Source organism: Oryctolagus cuniculus, chromosome 12, assembly GCF_051225735.1.
Source record: "Oryctolagus cuniculus isolate XC-2025 breed Fujian yellow rabbit chromosome 12, ASM5122573v1, whole genome shotgun sequence".
Lineage (NCBI taxonomy): Eukaryota > Metazoa > Chordata > Mammalia > Lagomorpha > Leporidae > Oryctolagus > Oryctolagus cuniculus.
Genome location: NC_142878.1, coordinates 11,586,263 through 11,611,232, shown reverse-complemented (window position 1 = coordinate 11,611,232; position 24,970 = coordinate 11,586,263). Strand labels below are relative to the sequence as shown.

At 47.0% G+C, this 24,970-nt stretch overlaps 1 protein-coding gene across 1 annotated transcript in view; it reads right to left on the bottom strand.

Moving 5' to 3' along the window:
- Positions 1-24,970, bottom strand: part of ENTREP2 (endosomal transmembrane epsin interactor 2) — a 384,436-nt gene that overhangs the window by 56,721 nt on the left and 302,745 nt on the right. Inside the window, exon 4 of the mRNA XM_070053528.2 lies at positions 10,928-11,062. Within this exon, the coding sequence (XP_069909629.1) occupies positions 10,928-11,062 (135 nt within the window). The remainder of the gene's footprint in view (positions 1-10,927; positions 11,063-24,970) is intronic.

The following is a 24,970-nucleotide window of genomic DNA, read 5'->3' as shown; positions in this document are numbered from 1 at the left end:
GGAGGAGGCCCTGGCTGGAGAGCTGGCAGGTACCCACAGGGCAGTCAGGGGGCGACCGCAAGAGAGGACCACCGTGCTGGGGTGCGCGAGCCAAGTTTTGCAGACAGGAGGTGTAGGGGCAGGAGACGCTGGTCTCTGCATGGACCATCTCCCTGGAACCATGAGTCTTCCCTGCAAAAGGAAGGAGGCCTGGGGAAAAGACCCACCCCGGGGAGACAAAGGCAAGGGCCTGGCACCCTGGAAAACACCCTGACCCCAGCAGTGAGCGGGCTCCTCCTGGACCTACCCTCTCACTCTCCTGACTGCACGTTAGGGCTGTGTGCACCTACACCAGGCCCAGGGCACTGGCATCCTGAGCGCCAGGCCAGCAAGGCCACACCCTGAGTCTCTCCACTCTGCCTAAGATGGGAAGACGATGGCACTGGTGTGAATCTGTTACTAAATATGCTAATCTGAACGTCCTGCACAAGTGTTAACTCAGCGGGCACACACAGGTCATTAGTAGAACAGCTGTCCTGTGGGACCATTTTAATGGGTGGGTGACTCTGCTCACACTAAATGGATTCAGAGTACGGACTTCAGACCAGCGCAGTATCCCAGCCACAGGGGAAAGTGGATCAGAACCAGACAGAGACAGGAGGAAACCAGGAGTGGAGATACTGTCAGCGACACGTGGGCACCACTTCTCCCACCGGGATGCGTCGTGCCCAGTGGTCTGGAGAGGCGGGTATTTGTTGACACTCCCTAACATGAGGTGCATGGTTGTTAATGCAACCAGGACAGCAGGAACCCGACAGCCTCCTCATCTCTGGCCGCATCCCAGCCAGCCAGAGGGATGGATGAGCATCGGTCAGCGTCCCCCTTTTGGACGCAGGGGTGATTTTCCTTAACCTTATGAAGATAGGACCCTTCTGCCTTGCTCTGCATGGCTGCCCCCTTCCAAAAACAGAAAAGTTGCGTCTAGCAGGAGTATGCACAGAGTGACAAGAGTGTGTGTGTGTGTGTGTGCATGCACATGTGTGATGTATGCTATCTGGTGTGTATGTGTGTGTAATGTGCATGTGTGGTGGGCGTGTGTGCACTGTGTATGCTATCTGGTGTGTATGTGTGTACATGTGCACGTGTGGTGGGTGTGCGTGCACTGTGTATGCTATCTAGTGTGTGTGTACATGTGCACGTGTGGTGGGTGTGTGTGCACTGTGTATGCTATCTAGTGCGTGTGTACATGTGCACGTGTGGTGGGTGTGTGTGCACTGTGTATGCTATCTAGTGTGTGTGTACATGTGCACGTGTGGTGGGTGTGCGTGCACTGTGTATGCTATCTGGTGTGTGTGTACATGTGCACGTGTGGTGGGTGTGCGTGCATTGTGTATGCTATCTGGTGTGTGTGTACATGTGCACGTGTGGTGGGTGTGCGTGCACTGTGTATGCTATCTAGTGTGTGTGTACATGTGCATGTGTGGTAGCTGTGTGTGCACTGTGTGTGCTATCTGGTGTGTGTGTACATGTGCATGTGTGGTGGGTGTGTGTGCACTGTGTATGCTATCTGGTGCGTGTGTACATGTGCACGTGTGGTGGGTGTGCGTGCACTGTGTATGCTATCTAGTGTGTGTGTACATGTGCACGTGTGGTGTGTATGTGTGTGCACTGTGTATGCTATCAAGTGTGTGTGTACATGTGCACGTGTGGTGGGTGTGCGTGCACTGTGTGTGCTATCTAGTGCGTGTGTACACATGTGTATACGAGGTAGCTATGTATGCAGTATGTATGTTACATGGTGTGTGTGTACACACGTGTGTACACGTGCATGTAAGGTGATTGTACATGCAGCTGTATCTCTGCCTTGCAAGTCGTGCGTGTAATGTGTGCATATGGTATTTCACACTGCAAATATGGCACGCTTTATCACAAAATGTTGGCCATCCACCTATTCTCAAAATCATTATTTCTTTAGCATGGTTAAGATTCACTCAAGATTAAACAAAGCATTTATTTTTCAGTCTCTAGGATTTTTAGGCAAGTGCCTTTTCTCCCTTATTACTTCGACTTTCTTAAACACAAAGATAAAACATCTTTAAGATAAGAAAGCACATAGACTCAATAACAATTGATTTCTTGGGAAACTTTTCTCTCCTTGCCTACTGATAAACTTTCTCTGTGTAATTTGGTTTACTGGGGCTCAATAAATTAAGCTAGGTCCATGAAACAAAAAACAGTCTTTGGCTCTGCTCTGAATCTGGATTAGGTCACTCTAGTAAAAACAGTGACATTCTTGAACATTTCACAAAGACCTGAAGTGGAACAGACACAGTGGCAGCCTGTGGGAAGCTTCTTCCAGAAATTAACAATTCTCACTTCTGTGACTTTTTCAAAAAGTCTGTTAATACTGATCAGAAAATATGTCACAATCTTGTGCTGGGTCGGACTTGGCATAGGAGACCTTCAACGCCCAAACTTCAGAGAAGTCTTTCAGCATGTTGCCATTTTATCTTATAAAAGCGCACACCCTTTCATCGAGGGAGGGGACGTGCGGGCCTGTTCTTTCAGCAACAGTGATCTCGACGGCCAAGGCCTTCGGGGAGGCAGGTATGAAAACCCAGGGTGCACCCATCTCCTGACTGCTGACAGCGAGATGCCCACAGCCAGTCCCGGTCATCAGCAGGGGGCAAGGCCGAGATGCCCACAGGACCCCTGCCATTACCAGGACTCACACAGGGACCTGGACGGAGACACCTGACCCAGTGTCTGACCCAGTGGCTGCAGTCTTCTTACCCCCACGATGACAGCTGGACAACCGGAGGCTCCGACCCTCTGTCCCTGCACCTGGGTAGATCTCTGCGTGGCACAGCGAAGCTCTGGGTCCTTCCATGCCCTCTGCCCTCACCCCTACAAGAGTGGAGCAGAAAACCTAACCATGGCATGTGGCCTTACAGTTAAGAGACCATCACCCGCCTCCAGAGAGAGCCTTGGCTGCCCTCCTGGGCTTCCATGGGAAAGAACAAGAGAATCAGGAGTGGGGTCAGTTACGAAGGTCAGAAAAGAGATGGAGAGGGGCAGGGGCTCCACACAGCCAAACGACCACCTGCTGGATGAGAAAAGCAGTATCTGCCTCATCTTCTTGATTCCAAATACCCTAGGGAATGTCAAAAACACGTGGAAAATATGGAATGAAAAGATGAATTTGTGGGGCCAGCACTATGGCGTAGTGGGTAAAGCTGCCGCCTACAGTGCCGGCATCCCATGTGGGCGCTGGTTCGAGTCCTGGCTGCTCCACTTTGATCCAGCTCTCTGCTATGGCCTGGGGAAGAAGTGGAAGATGGCCCAGGCACTTGGGAGACCTAGAAGAAGCTCCTGGCTTCTGGCTTCAGATCAGCGCAGCTCCAGCTGTTGCGGCCAACTGGGGAGTGAACCAGCGGATGGAAGACCTCTCTCTCTTTCTATGTAACTTTCTGACTTTCAAATAAATATTTAAAAAAAGAAAAAAAGATGAATTTGTGGGCAAAAAAAATTCTGAACTCCATACCTATGAAATATTTTTAAAAATGTCAAGAAAATACATATTCCGTAAATAATATGCATGGACTTCAAAAATTCTGTGTATCCAAATACATTTCCCTTTACATCCCAGTTACCGTGAACTTGTGGAAAGACCCTCCTCTTCCTCATCAGCCATGAGGATGGGCTTCTGCTTTCCCTCTGCAGGTGTCAGAGGTGAGCCCAGGAGGCAGGGAGGGTGGCGGCACCATGAGTAAGCAGTTAGGTGAACTGGAACTGACTTAATGAGGTTTAAACACAACGAAAATCAAAGAGCTCTGATTCCCAAGCCAATTATATGGGATTTCCTTAACATAAATTGACTTCATTAGATACCAAGTATGGATAATCCATAATTTAATATGGAAATTTAGATGTGGAGTGTTACTAATCAGATAAATAGAGCCTCAAATTAAACGACGGAAAAGATCAATGAACTCACTCTAATTGCCAACCCAAAAACAGCAGGCAAGAGAAGCGAATCAAAGGAACGTTCCTCTTAGTTCCTTCTTCCCTAAGTGTCAAGAACACCTTGCACTGGTGAGGAGGAGCTCTCGTGGAAACCAGACACCGGGGTAGAGCAGCCCTTTCCCACGGTGACTCCATTCCCCACCACCTGCGTTCCTTCTGGGGTCCAAGACCCTCAAGAGCAGAGAAGCAGCCCCAAGTCCCTGTGGAAGACCCCTTGCTTCAGGGGAAGCTGTCAAGTTCTGTGTGACTCAGAAGACTGGTCAAGAGCAATGATCAGGGGCCGGCACGGTGGCGTAGTGGGTAAAGCCGCCCCCTGCAGTGCCAGCATCCCATAGGGGCGCCAGTTTGAGTCCTGGATGCTCTACTTCTGATCCAGCTCCCTGATATGGCCTGGGAAAGCAATAGAAGATGGCCCAGGCCAGCACCACGGCTCACTAGGCTAATCCTCTGCCTGTAGCACTGGTACCCCGGGTTCTAGTCCCGGTTGGGGCGCCGAATTCTGTCCCGGTTGCTCTTCTTCCACTGCAGCTCTCTGCTGTGGCCTGGGAAGGCAGTGGAGGATGGCCCAAGTCCTTGGGCCCTGCACCCGCATGGGAGCCAGGAGGAAGCAGCTGGCTCCTGGCTTCAGATCGGCGCAGGGTGCCTGCCATAGTGGCCATTTGGGGGGTGAACCAACAGAACGAAGACCTGTCTCTCTCTGTCTAACTCTGCCTGTCAAAAAAAAAAAAAAGAAGAAGAAGAAGAAGAAGAAGAAGATGGCCCTTGTCCTTGGGCCCCTGCCCCCGCATGGGAGACCCAGAAGAAACTCCTGGCTCCAGGCTTTGGATCATCCCAGCTCTGGCTATTGCAGCCATTTGGGGAGTGAATCAGCAAATGGAAGACCTCTCTTCCTTCCTCCCTCCCTCCCTCTTAAACTCTGCCTTTCAAATAAATAAATAAATCTAAAAAAAGAGCAATGATATTAAAAATGTACCACAAATTATGAGAAAACTAGATAATATGGCACTCAGATCTACATGACTCTCAAGAGGAAGAAGTATTTATAATTAAGAGCAGGAGGCAGAGAATCTCACGTCAGCTGGAGCCTGTTGAAATAGCGCATGATGCCCAAGTTGGCGGTGAAGGGTTAGGGAGCTTCTTGGAAGCTTGACGTAGCCACGCCTCCCAGAGAACAGATCCGAAAAGCTGTACAACCTTCCCAAGGCTCCATCCGAGAAGGCTGCTGTTACCTCCGAGCTAAAACCAGAGCTAGGAGGGCTCGAGGAATAAGTGACAGGGCCAGGGAGCTGCCAAGTCCAAAGTCACAGAGAGAGAGAGCAGGGAGGAAAAGGCAGCCTGAGGGGTCTTCAAAAGTTCAGGTGCTTTAAAAAAGAAAAAAAAAAAAAAACTGTGCAAGGATTTCAAAAAAAAGTTTGTACCAAATAAACTTATCTTTTAACTTCATCTTCCCACAGACTTTTTGAAGTCAACTCTAAGTCACCAAGGTCAGCACAGCTAGGAAGAGAAGCTTTGCAGAAACTGCGCAAAAGGGGCTGGAAAGTCGGAGTCCAAACATGAGAGGAAAGCGCTTAGGAGAGAGATGAAAGTGAACAGAGAAGCGCACCATTCCCTCAGAACAGAAATCAATTCCAGTACGTGGCTCCAGGCAGCTTTGCTGAAACGGGGCAAGATGCAAAGTCTCGGGCCAAAGGATACACTGTATACATGGAAACCGATGGAGACTGATCGGCACCAAGACACACATAGCAAAGGCAAAGGCCTTGATCACTGGAAAACACCGTCGATACCTGGGCCTCCCACCAGAGGGGCTGGGCTAGGTTATGACGTGGTTACAAGCATCCTCCAAACCCCAGCGGGTCACAGCCACCGAAGTCTATTTATCCGCACTACGCATCCCACGTGGGAGTCACAGCCTGCTCATTGCAGTGCCTCAGGCTGGGGGTGCAGCCACCGTCTATGATTTGCCAGTTACTGCGCCACAGAGAAACACAGCTCTGCATACTCTCACACCATAGCAGATACTCCAGTGTGGGAGAAGTACGGAGAGGTTTTGTTCACATGGCCTTCGGCAACCACAAGGGGGCTAGGAAGTACCACCTTAGTATGTGAGGGGAGAGTGCAGCGTTAGAAATTTTTTTTAAAAAATACTTTGAGAGGTAGAGTTACAGAGAGAGACAGGGAGAGACAGAGAGAAAGGTCTTCCTTCTGTTGGTTCACTCCCCAAATGGCCACAACGGACAGAGCTACGCCGATCCAAAGCCAGGAGCCAGGTGTTTCTTCCTGGTCTCCCAAGCGGATACAGGGGCCCAAGCACTTGGACCATCCTCCGCTGCCTTCCCGGGCCACAGCAGAGAGCTGGACTGGAAGAGGAGCAACCGGGACTAGAACCAGCGCCCATATGGGATACCGGCGCCACAGGCGGAGGATTAACCTAGTGCCCCACGGTGCCGGCCCCTAGAAATACTTTAAAACAGTGCTAATGACCACCACATACCTAAAAGGGAGAAACTATTAGGCTGACTTTGTGTAGGAACAGCTAAGCAGATGCAGAGAAAGACCCTGACAAAATCCAACATCTATTACAGTAGAAACTCAACGAACTTCCACAACCTGATAATGGGCATCTATGAAAAACCTACAGTTCTTAGTACAATTAATCCCTAAAATCAGGAACAGGACACGAAGGTATGCTCTCTCCATACCTCTTCAACACTGTGCCTGAGGTTCCAGTCAGTGGTGGGGGTGGGGCTGGCGCTGTGGCATAGCGGGTAAAGAAGCCACCTGCAACGCCTGCATCCTGTATGGGCGCTGGTTCAAGTCCCGGCTGCTCCACTTCCGATCCAGCTCCACGCTAATGACACGGGAAAGCAGCCGAAGACGACCCAAGTGATTGAGCTCTGCTACTCATGTGGGAGACCTGGAAGAAGCTCCCGACTCCTGGCTGTGGCCTGGCCCAGTCCCAGCTGTTGTAGCCATCTGGGAAGTGAAGTGGGTGGGAGACCTCAATCTCTCTCTCCCCCTCTCCCTCCTTCCTCCCTTTTCTCTCTAAAACTCTTTCAAATAAATAAATAAATAAATAAAAAAGAACTCAGAGGCACACAGACTAGAATGTGTGATGGCTAATTTCAAGTACCACCTTACTGGAGAACTGGTAACACATAATTTCTGGGTGTGTCTGGATGCTTCCAGAGGACATGGATGTGTGAGCTGGTGGATGAGCGGGAAGGCAGGCACCGTCCCCCCAAGGAGGGCAGACACCATGCAATTGGCTGGGAGCCCAGAGAGAACAAAAAGAGGGTGGGTTAGGTTTCCCCTCTCTCCTAGAGCTGGAACATGATTGCTCTCCCTCCCCCGCAGATCAGCTCCAGGCTCTCAACGCGTTCGACTCTGGGACTCACACCAGGGGCTCCCACGCCAGGCTTCCAGGCCTTTGACCTTGGCCTGCAAGCTGCACCACAAGCCCCTGATTCTCAGGCGTTCAGACCTGGACTGAACCACACCACAGCATCCAAAGGTCTCCAGTCTGTGCACAGCAGATGAGGGGGCATCGCCGTCTCCTTAAACATGGGAGCCAATTCCTCTAATAAATAACTTTCATGCATCTGTATCTAATGGTCTCTGTCTCTTTTTGGTTCTCTGTTTCTACACTTGAGTACTATGGAATGAAGATATAAAATTGCCTGTATTTGCTTATCACACGATTATCTAAGTAAAAATCCACAAGAATATATAAAAGGGGGCCAGCGCTGTGGCGCAGCGGGTTAATGCCCTGGCCTAAAGCGCTGGCATCCCATACAGGCACCAGTTCAAGACCGGGCTGCTCCACTTCCAATCCAGTCTCTGCTATGGCCTGGGAAAGCAGTAGAAGATGGCCCAAGTCTTTTGACCTCTGCACTCATGTGGGAGACCTGGAAGAAGCTCCCGGCTCCTGGCTTCGGATTGGCACAGTTCTGTCCTTTGCAACCAATTGGGGAGTGAACCATAGGATGGAAGACACCTGCCCCTCTCGCTTCTCCTCTCTCTCTGTAACTCTGACTTTCAAATAAATAAATAAATCTTTTAAAAAAAGAATATGCAAAAGAGCTACTAAAATAAATCAGTGAGTTTACCTAGATCAACTTTTATAGCCTACTTATGACCAAGAGACAATTTTAAAGTACCATTAAAATAACACCAATAAATGTAAAATAAGTTAAAAATACACATTACAAAATATGTTAAGATCTATGTACTGAAAACTACACAACACTGGTGATAAAAAAGAACTGTTGGTGAAGCAAAAGACATAAATAAATGGAGCCTATACTGTGACTATGCTAATTCTAGTCAAAATAATGTGCAGATTCCATGTACTCTCCATCACAGTACCAGCTGGGTTTTCACAGAAATTGAGAAGCTGAGTCTTGGAGATGATGTTGTGGCATAGCAGGGTTCACCTCCACCTTCGATGCCTGCATCCCAAAGGGGCAGCAGTTCCATATCCGGCTGCTCCACTTCCGATCCAGCTCCCTGCTCGTGTGCCTGGGAAAGCTGTAGAGGATGGCCCAAGTGCTTGGGCCCCAGCACCCATGTGGGAGACCTGGAAAAAGCACCAGGTTCCTGGCTTCAGCCTGCCCCAGCCCTGGCCCATGTGGCCATTTGGGGAATGAACCAGCAGATGGAAGATCTCTCTCCCCCTCTGTATCTCCTCTTCTCTAACTCTGCCTTTCAAAAAAGAGAAGCCAATTCTAAAACCTGTGTGGAAATGCAAAGGAACCAGGATAGCCAAGACAACTGCGCAGCACAAGAAGGCCGGAGGGCGGCAATGAACAGACGCTCACTTGCAAAAGTGCCCGTCTTCCTGACCTCAGATGAACTCAGCACCCTGCCCTCCAGGGCCACCGCCTCCTGCACAGATGCTCAGGGGGCAGAGACAAGCTGCCCCCTCCCCTAACAGCTAAGCCACTGCTGCTGCTTCCACACCACTGGACTGGACTCCCCCTCAACCATAATCCCGCTTCCTTCAGCCGCATGCCACAGCTGCGACAGTCCCGAGCTCTGGTACACACACTGATGAGAGGTTTGGTGTAGTCTCCCTTCTGCCTCAACTCTTACCATTGTCCTTGGCAGCTGGGTTGAGCCATTCAGCCACGGCCCCCCGTCTTGACTGGGACACCTTCCCTCCAACGTCTTCGTCTTTGTGCCATTGTGGCTACCCTCTTCCAACAGGTTTTCTTGTCCAGCACTTACAGTGTGGGGAAGGGCGAGACCACAGGTCACCAAGCACCCTCACCCGAGTCTGCACCCTTAGAAACAGCAGTGTCTGGAATCGGTTCCTAGGTGGCACTGAGTCCAGGCGTCAGGGAGAAGCGCAGGCCTCGGGGGAGCGTGGGAAATACCCCACCCCAACAAGCAGGGGCGGGAGGCCTCTCACAACCTCCACTGCATCCCACACGCAGTGGCTCCAGAGTCGTAAGGTGCCCTGGTGGATCTGTGAGCTTTTCCAAGGACTGAGTGGCTGCACTGTCATCATCACCATCCACTGTCTTGCTCTGTTTGGTAAACACAGACCCATCCCTTTACCCAAGGGGAGGCCCTCCAAGACACCCCAGTCCAGTGCGTATCTGAAACCACGGAGAACCAAACCCTACCTATCCCGCGTTTTGTCCTACGCATACATACCTGGGACAGTTTAATTTATAAACCAGGCACAGTGAGAGATGAACACTAATGAATGGTAGTGAAAGCAACAAATAGAACAATCTATTTCACATTTACAAACTTTCTCTCTGGAACTTCCCGTCCAGTATTTTCAGAGTGCCGCTGACTGTGGGCTAACGGAACTGGAAAGGCCAGAGTGGATAAGGGGAGGGCTGCTGTAAGGAAAGAAAACGGCCCCGTGGAAGAGGTGACTGAGCAGCTGTCAGACTTCCTCGGGGTGAGGAAGGCTGTGCACACCTCTCCGAGGGTGCTCGGGGACCACGTGGGCTGTGGGCACTGACCCCGTGTAGGCCCCAGCAAAAACACGCCCCACGAGACAGCTAGAGGCGGTTAGCACCGTAACAGGCCCTGGAGGACTTCTGCATTTCTGGGTTTGTCCCTCAGCAGGGCTGCTGAGACCCCTGAACATGGACCATTGCTCCATGGGAAAAGGCAGGTGCTGGGGGCTGAGCCCTCCCCGCCATGGACATTAGAAACTGTTTTCTGGGGTTTCACCTGCTTGCCAATCGGTCCTGTCTGCTCAGGGGAGACAACTCAGGGGTGTGCAATTCCAGAGGGCCACGCCCCTTTATCTCCAGCTTCCAGGGGGTCCTCAATTCCCAACACCCATTCAAGAGCTCCCTCCATACCGGAAACACAGTTCTACTACTGGATAAGAGTTCCTTTGGTCATGCCGGTGTCTTTTCAAAAAGTCCCAGCACAGTTTTCCCCCAGAACTGGGCTAACTGTTCACGTGTATGTTTAAGTGGCTAATTTTGGTTTTCAGGAACTTAAAAAAACTTGAAATGATTTTTTTAAGGAGGAATAATATAAACAATTGTCTCACGTCATTTTTAAAAAAACATCGAACGCTTTTCCCTGAGAATCGATTGCTGCAGGAGATTTTAAGGTTTCTTTGTCCAAATACCTTTTAAAAAGGAAAATAAATACCCCCTTGTTCCCTGATGCTATTGCAAACCTGTCTGTCGGAGAAGCGGTGCAATGCATCACAGCCTCGTTTGCAAAGACCCTTTTCAACCGCTCAGAGCCTACTTAGCAGGAAAATGAAATGGTAAAAATGGAATCCCATCCAGGAAAGCCACACCTTCAGAAGGCTCAAGAAGCTCTCCCACCCCCACCCCTCGCACTGCACCTTCTCCGATGAATTACGAGCTGAAAGGGATGTCTACTAATAAATCCTCCTGCGAGGCCCCGGAGGCATGCGCGCGCCCAGAGGGGTCACCTTCAAGGTCAGCCGCACGGCGTCGCAGTTCTCCTGCAGCGGGTTCAGCTTGAGCGTCTCCCCGAGGTTGCTGCAGCCCGACGACTGGTGCTGCAGCTCACAGCAGACGCACACCTCCACGCTGTCGAACTTGATCTGGACGGAGAACACACACAGACCTCACGGTTAGTGGGCGCTCGGCCTCGCGCTGCAGCGACACGGTTCAGAGCGTGTTCCTTATCATTAAGGAACAAAGCAGAAACGATTTCTGTTTAGCAAGGCCGGGGAGAACCCCATCAAGAAGACTTCAAATTCTATTTTACAAAATACAAAGAGCATTTGCAGATAGCTAAGCTAGAAGTCACAGAAAAACTCAGATGAATGACAGAGATTTAAAAAAAAAAAAGACCCTGAAAAATCACTCCTACTTGTTTATATGCACACGGCACCTCCAATTATTCTTCCCCTACGGTTAGAAATTCCCTGTCTCACTTCACTGGCTTATCAAACTCCTACTCATCTGTCAAGACCCAGCTCCCGCTCCATCCCCCAGGCCTGGCCTGGCTCTCCCACCCTGCCTCTGCTGGACCCTCCTTGTATTCAGCCGCAGGCATCACAGTGCTCACCATGCCAGCCGGCAGGAGACGTTTGGTACGTGCTGATCAAACACGACGCCCTGAAAAATTAAAATCCATGCGAGGACAGAAATACTTTCCAAGTATTTTAGACAAATACTTGGAAAGTATTTTAGACAAAGGGAATACGGCACTCTCCATGACAATGAGAACACGGGACATAGTCCGGCTTTGAGAACAAAGTGGATTTAAAATAAAAAATTAAGGGGTGGGCACCTGGCCCAGTGGCAAAGGCGATGCTGAGAATGTCCCAGCTGCCGACGCCTCCTTCCCGCTGACGCTCTCTCCGAGAGGCAGCAGGGATGGCTCGGTGCTGGGGCCCCCATCACCCCTCTGGGGACCTGGACTGGGGACCTGGCTCAGCCACTGCAGGTACGGAAGGAGTGAACCAGCAGATGGGAACTCACCCTCTCCCTCTGTCTAAAGAAACAAAAACACACAAGGAAAACAGAGTCCTAGATGCAAAAACGTACACCGGGTTTTTAGAAGGGCAAATGACAGGAGGCAAATGATTTTACTTAAACTAGGAAGTGTCCCACTTTACAATAACATACAAAATGCTTCACTGCAGTTATCTCAATGTGCAAATGTCTATCAGAAAAATCCCGCCACTGTGAACTCAAGCTCATCCTACCGGAACAATCTGTCTCGGTTTGTGGTTACTACAGCAGTTTGTGGTTTTTTGAGAAGCTAATCCCCTTTATCTGCGTTGTTAGGCTGGGTTCTGTAGCTTGTTCATGTTACCCCTTATACAGAGTCCTGCGGTGAAAGCCCTATTGTTATTCAGGAAACTGAGTTCCTAATTTTAAAATGCCCAGAAACAAAGTATCTAGGACAAGACTGCATTTTAAAACTTGGCAAATTAGCAGGGGGATTAAGATGGCAGAGTAGGGAGGGAGCTCACTGCTCTAGTCTAGAAGACAGTTAAAAAAAAAAAAAAGTGGAAAGAGTGCAGTCTCAGGGAAGAGCTAGGGAGAAACAGCAGAGGAAATTCTAAGCAGATTAGAGGGACACAGTGGACCTACATGGAGGGCGTGGATGCAAACAACCTGGGACTCCAGCAACCAAGAGCCTACACACCAGCGTTGGAGGGTGAGGTGAGACCAGACTGCAGCAGCCCAAGCCACTGGCGATAAAGCCACAGGAAGAGCCTAGAGGGAATCTGGCTTGGAGCCCCATGGGGATAGTGTACCCACAAAACTGGAGGAGAAAAAGAAAGGAGGGGCTCGTTTCTCTCTCCCCAATCTCCCTGCAACAGTGTCCTGTAACAAGCCAATTGAGAGCAGGTGTCATTTTGGACATAGCTGTGGCAGCTCGTGTCCACGCACAGCAACCAGCCGAGTGGGGACTCTGAGTCTGGTGGGGAGAACTGACGGGGGCTGGGTGCTCGTGACTGTGGGAGGCTTGTGAGCCAGGACTGTGAAAACACTGAGGCTGTGTGGGAGGACCCACAGTGTGGCTGGGACTTTGCACAGTCACTGTGGGAGGCTCCACACACTCAGGGCTCCCTGGTTACCTGTTAAGGGACATTGCTGGTTAAAAAAACAAACAAACAAACAAACAAACAAAAAAAAAACACCAGAGGAGATTTACCAAGCCAAACCTGGTGTGTCACCTTAGACATGCCCTTCACCCTGGAGAACTGAACAGAGCTCCCTGGCCACACCTACCACATGCCTCTAGGTACTCACTGAAAGCAGACACTCCAATAATCTACAGAGGCATAGTATAAAGATAAAGCCACCACAGTGGAAAAAACAAAGAAGAAACCAACAAGTATCTCCACAAATGCCAAATAACAAACACCAATTCAAGAAACAAGAATAAGGAAGACAACATGACGCCCCCAAAGAACACAGCACTTCAATATTGAATGTGAAGATGATGAAATTGAAGAAATGCCAGAAGGAGAATTAAAAAAATTAATAATATTACATAGAAATAATCAGAAGCAAATGCATGAACTAATGAAATCTGTACATAACTTGAAAGAAAATTTCTCCCACGAAATTTAGATCTTAGAGAAATTAAAATGAAATTGTGGAAATGAAGAATCTGATAGAACAAATAAAAAATGCAGTGGAAATTTTTAACAACAGAATCAGTGAAGCAGAAAAAAACTATCTGACTTAGAAGGCAAAGCACAGGAAATTAAACAGACAAAAAAAGAAGAAATTAGAAAACTAAAAATTACTGTGGTAATCTACAGGATATTATCAAACAACCCAACATATGGGTTCTAGAAGTTCCTGAAGGTGTGGAAAGAGAAAGGATTAGAAGGCATTTTAGTGAAATACCAGCAGTAAACTTCCCAGGTTTGGAGAAGGAAAGAGACATCCAAGTACATGAAGCACATAGAACTAATAGACATGACCAGGAAAGATCTTCACTATGACACACTGTAATCAAATTCACCACCATAAAACATAAAGAAAAGATTCTAAAATGTGCACAAGAGAAACACCAGATTAATTTCAGAGTATCTCCAATTAGACTCACAGACTTCTCAATAGAAACACCACAGGCTAAGAAAGAATGGTGAGCTATATTCTAAGTCTTAAGAGAAAAAAACTGTCAATCCAGAATACTATACCTTGCAAAGCTCTCATTTATGATTGAAGGTGAAATAAAGACCTTCCATAACAAACAGAAATTGAAAGAATTTGTCACCACTCATCCAGCCCTGCAAAAGATGCTTAAGAATATGCTGCACACAGAAACATGGCTATCACTACGAAAGAAAGTAAAGGAAGAAAATCTCCCAGTAGAAGCACAAAGGAAATCCAAAGTAAAAAATAAGAATATTTTTGGAAAACTGTCAAACTCGTTTCTTATCAATAGTCACCTTGAATGTGTAGCTGGCTTCAACTCTCAAGTTAAAAGACACAGACCGGCTGAATGAATTAAAAAAACAAAACCCACCTTTTTGCTGCCTACAAGAAACACATCCCACCAACAAAGATGCATGCAGACTGAAAGTGAAAGGATGGAGAAAGATATTCCATGCTAACAGAAACCAAAAAAGAGGTGGCGTAGCCATCCTAATATCAGACAAAATAGCCTTTAACTGTTAAAAACTGTTAAAAGAGACAAAGAAGGGCACTATATAATGATCAAGGGACCAATTCAACAGGAAGATGTAATTATTATAAATGTATATGCACCCAATTACAGGGCACCTAGCTATTTAAAAGAATTGTTAAGAGATCTAAAGGGAGAGGTAGAATCAAATACAATAGTATGGGGGAATTCAATATCCCACTTTAAGTAATGGACAGATTAACCAGACAGAAAAAAGCAAGGAAACAGCTTAGAGTTAATCCACACTATAAACCAAATGTACCTAACAGATAGCTACAGAACTCTTCAACCTACAGATGCAGAACACACATTCTTCTCACCCGTGCATGCAACTTTCTCTAGGATAGACCACATGCTAGGCCATAAAGTGAGTCTTAGCAAATTCAAAAAAATAGAAATCTAACCATGCATATTCTCCTACCACAATGGAATGATGCTGGCAATCAACAACTCAGGAATCTCTAGAACCTATGCAAACACATGGAGACTGAACAACATGCTCCTGAATGAACAGTGGGTCATAGAAGAAATGAAAAGAGAAATAAAAAATTTTCTGGAAATGAAGATAACGACACAACATATAAAATTTTATGGAATACAGCAAAAGCAGGGTTAAGAGGAAAGTTTAGAGCAACTGGTACCTACATCGAGAAATTGGAAAGGCACCAAATAAATGAGCTATCAATGCATCTCAAGGATCTAGAAAAACAATAAACCAAACCTGAAATTAGAAGGAGAAAAGAAATAATTAAAATTAGAGAAGAAATCAACAAAATTGAAACCCCCCCAAAAATACAAAAGATCAGCAAAACGAAGAGCTGGCTTTTATTGAAAAAATAAACAACATTGACACATCATTGGCCTAAAAAAAAGAGAGAGAGAAAAGGCTCAAATCAATAAAATTAGAGATGAAAAAGGAAATGTAACAGCAGATACCATATATACACCTAAAGAGAATCATCAGAAATTACTACAAAGAGCTGTATGCTAAAAAAATGGAAAGCCTAGAAGTAATTAATAGATTCCTAGACACATACAACCAACCTAAATTGAGCCATGAAGACAGAGAAAACCTAAACAGACCCACAATCAAGATGGAAATTGAATCAGTAATAGACATTCCCAACAAAGAAAAGTCCAGGACCAGATTGCTTCACTGATGAATTCTACCAGACATTTAAAGAAGAGCTAACTCCAATTCTTCTCAAGTTATTTAAAACAATTGAAAATGAAGGAATTCTCCCAATTTTTTTCTATGAATCCAGCATCACCTTAATTTCTAAACATGGAAAAGATGCAACTGAGAAAGAGAACTACAATTTCTCTGATGAACATAGACGCGAAAATCCTCAACAAAATTCTAGTCAGCTGAATCCAACAACACGTCAGAAAGATCATTCCCCAGACCAAGCAGGATTTAACCCTGGGATACACAGATGGTTCAACGTTTGCAAATAAATGTGAGACATCACATTTACAAACTGAAGAACAAAAACCATATGATTATCTCAATAGATGCACAGAAAGCATTTGAGAAAATACAACACCTTCTCATGATGAAAACTCTAAGCAAATTGGGTATAGAAGGAATATTCCTCAACGGAAGGCAATTTATGACAAACCCACAGTCAGTGTTGTATCAAGTGGGGGAAAAGTTGGAAGCATTCCCACTGAGATCCAGTACCAGACAAGGATGCCCACTCTCACCATTGCTATTCAATATAGTCCTGGAAGTTTTAGCCAGAGCCATTAGGCAAGAAAAATAAATAAAAGGGATACAAATTGGGAAGGAGGTAGTCAAAATATCCCTAGTTGCAGATGACATGATTTTATATATAGGGGATCCAAAAGACTCCATTAAGAAACTATTGGAACTCTCAGAAGAGTTTGGAAAAGTAGCAGGATATAAAATCAATACACAACAATGTATACACAGACAATGCCAAGGCTGAGAATGAACTTCTAAGATCGATCCCATTCACAATAGACATAAAAACAATCAAATACCTTGGAATAAATTTAACAAAGGACGTCAAAGATCTGTATGATGAGAATTACAAAACATTAAAGAAATAGAAGAAGATACAAAAAATGGAAAAATCTTCCATGTTCATGGATTGGAAGAATCAATATCATCAAAATGCCCATTCTTCGGAAAGCAATTTACAGATTCAATGAAATATCAATCAAAATACCAAAGACATTCTTCTCAGCTCTAGAAAAAATGATGCTGAAATTCATATGGAAACACAGGAAACCTTGAATAGCTAAAGCAATCTTATACAACAAAAACAAAGCCAGAGGCATCACAATACCAGCTTTTAAGACATACTACAAGGCAGTTATAAACAAAACATCCTGGTACTGGTACAAAAACAGATGGAGAGACCAATGGAACAGAATAGAAACACCAGAAATCAATCCAAACATCTACAACCAACTTTTTTGACCAAGGAGCTAAAACCAATCCCTGGAGCTAGGACAGTCTGTTCAACAAATGGTGCTGGGGAAACTGGATTTCCACATGCAGAAGAATGAAGCAAGACCCCTACCTTACACCTTACACAAAAGTCCACTCGACATGGATTAAAGATCTAAATCTATGACCTGACACCATCAAATTATTAGAGAACATTGGGGAATCCCTGCAAGACATTGGCACAGGCAAAGACTTCTTGGAAAACTCTCCAGAGACACAAGCAATTAAAGCCAAAATTCACAAATGGGATTACATAAGGGGCCAGTGCTGTGGTGCAGTGGGTTAACATCCTGGCCTGAAATGCTGGCATCCCATATGGGTGCTGGTTCTAGTCCCAGCTGCTCCTCTTTAGATATAGCTCTCTACTATGGCCTGGGAAGGCAGTAGAAGATGGCCCAAGTCCTTGGGCCCCTGCATCCATGTGGGAGACCCGGAAGAAGCTGCTAGTTCCTGGCTTTGAATCGGCACAGCTCCATCCATTGCAACTATCTGGGGAGTGAACCAGCAGATGGAGGACCTCTCTCTGACTGTCTTTCAAATAAATAAAAGAAATCTTTTAAATGGACACTATGAGAAACAGTGACTTGATCAGCTCTTGTCCTGATTGTTGATGTACAATGTAATACTTTATCCATTTTCGTATTTTTTCTTTGTTTTGTTCTAGTACTATTGGTTGAACTCTGTAATTAACACACAATTATTCTTAGGTGTTTAAATTTTAACTGAAAAGTGATCCCTGTTAAATATAAGAATGGGAATAAGAGAGGGAGGAGATGTACAATTTGGGACATGCTCAATTGGACTTGCCCCAAATGGTGGAGTTAGAAACGTGCCAGGGGATTCCAATACAATCACATCAAGGTGGCATGTACCAATGCCATCTCACTAGTCCAAGTGATCAATTTCAGTTCACAATTGATCACACTGATAGGTCCAAGAGTCAAAGTGATCACACAAACAAGACTAGTGTCTGCTAATACTAAGTGATAGAATCAAAAAGGGAGAAAACGATCCAACATGGGAAGCAGGATACACAGCAGACTCATAGAATGGCAGATGTCCTAAATAGCACTCTGGCCTCAGAATAAGCCCTTAAGGCATTCAGATATGGCTGAAGAGCCCATGAGAGTATTTTAGGCATGGAAAGCCAAGACACTCTGGAAAAAAAAAAAAAGAAGAAGAAGACCTAAATGAAAGATCTCTGCGAGTGAGATCCCAGTGGAAAGAATGGGGCCATCAAAGGAGGAGGTACATTTCTCTGAAGGGAGGAGAGAAATTCCACTTTGACTATGACCCTGCTGGAATAAGATCGAAGTCAGCGAACTCAAAAGGCTTCCATAGCCTTAGCAACTCATGACTAGAGCCTAGGGAGATTACTGACACCATAGACAAGAGTGTCAAATTGTTAAGTCAACAACAGGAGTCACTGTGTACTTACTCCTCATGTGGGATCTGTCCTTAATGTGTTGTCCAGTGTGAAGTAATGCTATAACTAGTACTGAAACAGTATTTTACACTTTGTGTTTCTGTGTGGGTGCAAACTGATGAAATCTTAATATATACTAAATCGATCTTCTGTATATAAAGTGAATTGAAATTGAATCTTGATGTGAATGGAAGGGGAGAGGGAGCGGGAGATGGGAGGGGTGCGAGTGGGAGGGATATTATGGGGGGGGCATTGTAATCCATAAACTGTACTTTGGAAATTTATATTTACTAAATAAAAGAAAAAAAATCTATCACCAGAAAAAAAAGATGGGATTATGGTCAGCCAGTGCTTCTTCCTGGTCTCCTATGTGGTGCAGGGGCCCAAGCACTTGGGCCACCCTCTACTGTCTTCTCAGGCCAGAGCAGAGAGCTGGACTGGAAAAGCAGCAACTGGGACTAGAACCCAGCGCCCATATGGGATGCCTGCACCGCAGGGGGAGGATTAACCAAGTAAGCCATGGTGCCAGCCCCTGAAACACTTCTAGTACCAAGCTTTTCAGATGAGGGACACTCAACTGTCACTACCCAGTCCAGTAATTCCCAACAGATCCTCCAATTCTATGAAAACACTCAGCAGAAACTTGTGCAGTGGTAACAAAAACTATAAACTGGAGCGCTCATGGTGACATGACTCAATACAGCCTCAAACAGTAAAGAACTTGAAGTCCACCAACAATAGCATGAATGGATAAGCTTCTAAACAACAAAAGCGGAGGAACCACAGCCACGTGAAACACGAACAAATTGCACACTGTAACGTTGAGTACAAAAGCCAGACACAAAAGAATAAATATGACATGTCTCCATTTCACTGAATTAAAGAAAAGCCAGATAAAACTCAATGGAGTATTCAGGGAGGCGTGCACAGTGGGTGCAACTCTAAAGGAAAGCAAAGCTATTGACATCACAAGTTAGGGCGGCGATTATCTTCAGTGCAAACGGAGAGGTGAAGAAAGGGAGTGCACAGGAGGCCCCGGGGTGCTGTGGCTGCTTCTCTTTCACAGCGGTGGAGCCACACGGAGACTGGCCTTGTGCTACAGCACACAGCCACACACGCTTGTTTTGTGCATTTTCCTGTAGGTGTTTTGTAGTCTTTAAAAAAACATACAGGCTCAACTGAAGAGAAATAAAATGTAAAACAAAGGAAGAAAAGAACAAAAACAAACTAAGAGACAACAGAAAAAAGACATTCAACAAACATAAAGGGTGAAATGAATGAAATACAGATATTAGGCTGAATAAACCCAAAACTGATTCTGGAACATACCAATGAAATTGACAAACCCCTGGAGGGATTGATTTTTTTTAAAGGAAATCTAAAGCAGCAACATTAGGAATGAGAGAGGAGCTATAAATATAGACATGTGAGAGATTACACATTTAAAAAAACTAAAGGGACATGAGTAATTTCCTACGACAATATAAACGATTAAACTACAGAGAAAAAATGTAGAAAACCTAAAGACAAATAACCATAAAAGAGATAGGAAAACCCCAAATGGTATTTCAAGCTGAGTTTACTTTTTTTTTTATCTTTGATGAAAAGATAAAAGATAGTTTCTATGTCTTTACGTAATTTCAGATCACGAGGAAGAAAACACCCCAGTTGTCTTGATGAAGCTAACACAATCTTAACTGTGAAAAAGACAGCACTCTTCCCTTCAAAATAAAAAACCCAAAAGCTAGTTTCCCCTTTCAACCAAAAAGTAGAGGGGCAGGTGTTTGTCAACGTGGTTGATACTGCCTAGCATGCCTGTGTCCCACACTGGAGTGCTGGGTTTGAATCCCAGCTTCCTAATGCACACCCAGGGAGGCAGTGGGATTGAGTTCCTGGCTTTCAACATCAGCCTGGCTCAGCCTCAGCCATTGTAGGCACCAGCAGATGGGAGATCTCTCCCAGTCTCTCTGCCTTTCAATGGATGAATGCATGAGTGTGTTTTAAAAATTTTAAAGGGGCCGGCTCCATGGTTCACTTTGCTAATCCTCTGCCTGCGGAGCCAGCACCTCGGGTTCTAGTCCTGGTTGGGGCGCTGGATTCTGTCCCGGTTACTCCTCTTCCAGTCCAGCTCTCTGCTGTGGCCCGGGAAGGCAGTAGAGGATGGCCCAAATGCTTGGGCCCTGCACCTGCATGGGAGACCAGGAGGAAGTGCCTGGCTCCTGGCTTTGGATCGGTGCAGCACACTGGCTGCAGTGCACCGGCCATAGCGGCCATTTGGGGGGTGAACCAACAGAAAAGGAAGACCTTTCTCTCTCTCTCTCTCTAACTCTGCCTGTCAAAAAAAATTTAAGGAAATATTCTAAGCAAAATACTAGGTAATGGAATCCGATGTTATAGCAAGGGAATTCTATTCCAAGACAACATTAAAATTACTCTTCATGGCAAACTACACAATCCGAGTCGAAACATCATCAAGAAAGGGACTCCATGTGTTAATAACGTTGCGGAGTTTGAGGTGTGGAATCCAGGATTGGCAGCAATCCGTGCTGTGTTTCTCAGTCCTCAGCTGCACTGTCCTAGGGCCTGTCCTGAAAACAGGACCAGGAACTCATGACGCAGCAGCAGCCTCGGTGGTAGATGCCACATTGCAGCAGGCAGCCCCTGGGGAAGCAGCAAACGACTGGCCAGGTATTGGGGACGCTGAGCCCATGTGGGAGGGAGACCCGGATAGAGTTCCAGGCTCCTGGCTTCGGTCTGGCCCAGCCCTGACTGCTACGGCCACGTAAGGAGTGAACCAGCAGATAGAAGACTCCTGTGTGCATGTGTGTCTCTCCCTCTGCAGTCTGCCTTTCAAATAAGTTTTTAAAAATCTTAACAAAATAGGCGAAAACTACTTAAACCAACTAAGACTTTCACCACCAATGAGAAGCAAACATCATTGTAACTAGAGAAACCCTGAAGACAATTCCAGGAAGCTCAGGGACAGGACAGAGCTCTCCATGGCCATCAGCCTGATCCAATACTGTTTGGGGGGCTGTAGCTAATGCACTCAAATAAGAAAATATCAAAAACTGTATAAATATTGGCAAAGACAAAACTTTCATTATTTTCAAATGGAGTGAAGATCTAAACAACCTAAGAGACTATACTGAAAAACGACTAGAATTAATAGGAGTACTCGTTAGACTAATTATAATAAATACAGTCTAGTAATAACCACTTTTTTTTTTTTTATTTTTTTTTGACAGGCAGAGTGGACAGTGAGAGAGAGAGACAGAGAGAAAGGTCTTCCTTTGCCGTTGGTTCACCCTCCAATGGCCGCCGCGGCCGGCGCGCTGCGGCCGGCGCACCGCGCTGATCCGATGGCAGGAGCCAGGAGCCAGGTGCTTTTCCTGGTCTCCCATGGGGTGCAGGGCCCAAGCACCTGGGCCATCCTCCACTGCACTCCCTGGCCACAGCAGAGGGCTGGCCTGGAAGAGGGGCAACCGGGACAGAATCCGGCGCCCCGACCGGGACTAGAACCCGGTGTGCCGGCGCCGCTAGGCGGAGGATTAGCCTAGTGAGCCGCGGCGCCGGCCAAGTAATAACCACTTAAAACAAAAAAGGACGGGATTTTCTGTTTGCAGTAACAGTAAGTACAAAATCCTCAGGGGAAGGTTAAACATGAAAATACGCGATGCGTGTGTAGTTACGTGTGAGATGTTAGTAAAGGGTAGGACGTCAGGGAAGCAGGCTGGGTCCTTCTGCTTGGCCAACCACCACCCATGCGCCCCCTCCTTGGTTTGGAGAACCCCCGTCTGGGAAACTCTGCCTTCTCCAGAAGCAGTTTCCCCAGCCTGCCTGGTGCAAGGGAACAGGCAGGCAGCCTGGCCCCACCCACGGAGCACACCTGCACCAGTCCTGATGGGGTTTGGGTCACAAGGGGCAGGTGCTGAGGAGCAGACACTTCCCACCCGAGAGAGGCAAGGAGCGGAGGTTCTGGGAGCAGGGTCCTGAGCCAGGGTCGGCCACAAGCTGTCACCCAGGTCTCGGCCCAGCACGATGACGGGGGCTCCCTCAAAGCTGACCTTCGATTTGATGTGAGGCATCACTCCCTCCTGACTTCGTAAGCTCCGTGTTAGTTCCCCGGAGGCCCTCTGAGCTACTGGGGGTCCTAAAATAATTCCTTCTACGTGAAAACTAGCTGGAGTTTTGCCACAACTTAGGACCCTGATGCAAAATGGAAAGCCTTGCAATGGGTCCCTTCCCAAGGACTTCACATTCACACACTGGTAAGCCCATCAGAACCCCCGAGCAATGAATGCAACTGGACAGCATTAAAGACCTTCCGGAATAATAATAATTACACGTGCAAGAATTACCCAGGGAGCTCTGAAAAAAGGATCCTGATGGGAAGGACAGCAAACTTCGCACCAAGATGCCGTGAGCAGGAGTGAGCATTCAGCCTAGTGCTAGAGACGCCCGAGTCGCACATCGACGTGCCTGGTTCGGGTCCTGGCTCTGGCTCCCGACTCCATCTTCCTGCTAATGCAGACCCTGGGAGGCAGAGGTGCTGGCGCAGGCTGCTGGGTCTGTTCCACCCACACGGGAGACCTGCACTGACTCCCCAGCTCCGGCTTCAGCCCCAGTCTAGTCCCAGCTGTTGAACACATCTGGGGAGTGAACCAGTGAATGGGAGCTCTTGCTGTCTCTCAATTAAAATTAAGATGCTATAATAAAACATTAAGATAACTGCTTAAAAATAGAGAGATTAGTGAGATAGGGCAGTTTCAGAAACAGATCCAATTACCTACAGAAACTTAATAGATGAAAAAAAGATACTTCAACTCAGTGAGAAAATGATAGTTTACATAATAAAAGATGCCACTTTCATAGGCATTCATCTATTACAATCTTACAGCACATAAAAAAATGACTATGACCTAAATCAAACAATATTGAGGAAATTGTAAATAAATGGTTGCATTAGAGATGAAAGGTGGAGTCCTTTTAAGAGCAAACCCGGACTCTCAGAAGCATGAAGTCTCATAACCAAAGCTGACCGGCACAAAGACCAGGGCTACTCTGCCAGCTGGACCTGTGCCAGAGCAACTGGGGCAGACACACTTGCCACGGAGGCTGCCGAGCCCCTTGGCTGTCGCTCTTGAATCCCAGATGTGTTTGCAGGAGCTGGGCAGACTTAATGTTCCTGAGAGCTTTAGGCATTGGAAGGGGACGTGCATGTAAGTGCAGAGGGGATTTTAAAAAATGAGAGGGGTAAGAATTACTTTGTGTCAGTAAATTTTAAAATCTAGAAACAAATACATGGCTTTCAACAAAGTATCACTTGTCAAAGATGCACACGCATGAACCGATGCCATGGAAGGGATCCTCCAGGCAGTAGCAGCCAAGGGCACGTGCTTGGTCTGAAACACGCCCCACCTCCTGCAGGTGCAGCTGGTGGGTGGAGGCCTTCCCCTCCCATCGGTCTCCCTCCTGCAGATTCCAGGTCCTGGAGAAGAGGCCCGATCAGAACAGCTTGGTTCACAGGCCTGCTTCCTGGCTAAGACAGTGTTGGGCACCAAGAGTGCACCCACGGAGAGATCACGCTGTCTACCCCCACAAATGGGCCAAATGGACTTCCAGAAGGGCCCCTGGGGTTTAGGGTCCAATCAACTCCTTAAAGCAAATAATAACTTATGGGCCATGTGGTGGTTTCTTCTCTCCTTCCAAGAGCTATACTAGAACCAAGTAGTCACCACGTTTACATCATGGGATACTGTTGGGCAAACAGCCAGGGCCAGGTCAGAACCGTGGCCTCTGGACTTGTGAGCCTGATCTTCGCTTGAGCAGTGTCCCTCTGCTGTCACCAACCAGCCAGAAGCCAGCTCTCCAGAGAGGGAGCCCACCCTTGGGACCTGCAGGCTCTGCACCCATGGAATCAAGCAGTTGCAGAGTTGAGAAAACAATTGTGTCTGGATGGGACAGGTGCAGACTTATTTCCTTGTCATTGTCCCCTAATCAATGCAGACAGCAACTACTTACCTAGCATTACATTGTCCAAGGTATCGTCAGTCACCGAGAGATGATGATTGACAGGGCAAGGGAGGATGTGCACAGCCTAGATGCAGACGATTCCCCGCACCGTTGAAGGGACTTGAGCACCCTAGGATTTCTGTCCACAGGGGATCCTGGAACCAACACCTCGCTATGTCGGGGAAGACTGTGCTTTGTCCCAACACCTCAAAACTTGCAAGGAATTATTTCATAATCACACAATCAGGTTCGGCGTTCATGAATATAAATGGGAAACCGCTTCCTCTGTGGCAGATCACGGTTTATCACACAAAACACCCCTGCGGTGACGGACCCCTGGGAACAGACCGCCAATCAGATCACTTCCATCAGTCATTGCACTCAGCTGGTGCTGCATCCGAGGGAGGATCCTGGAAGCCCCGTTAGTG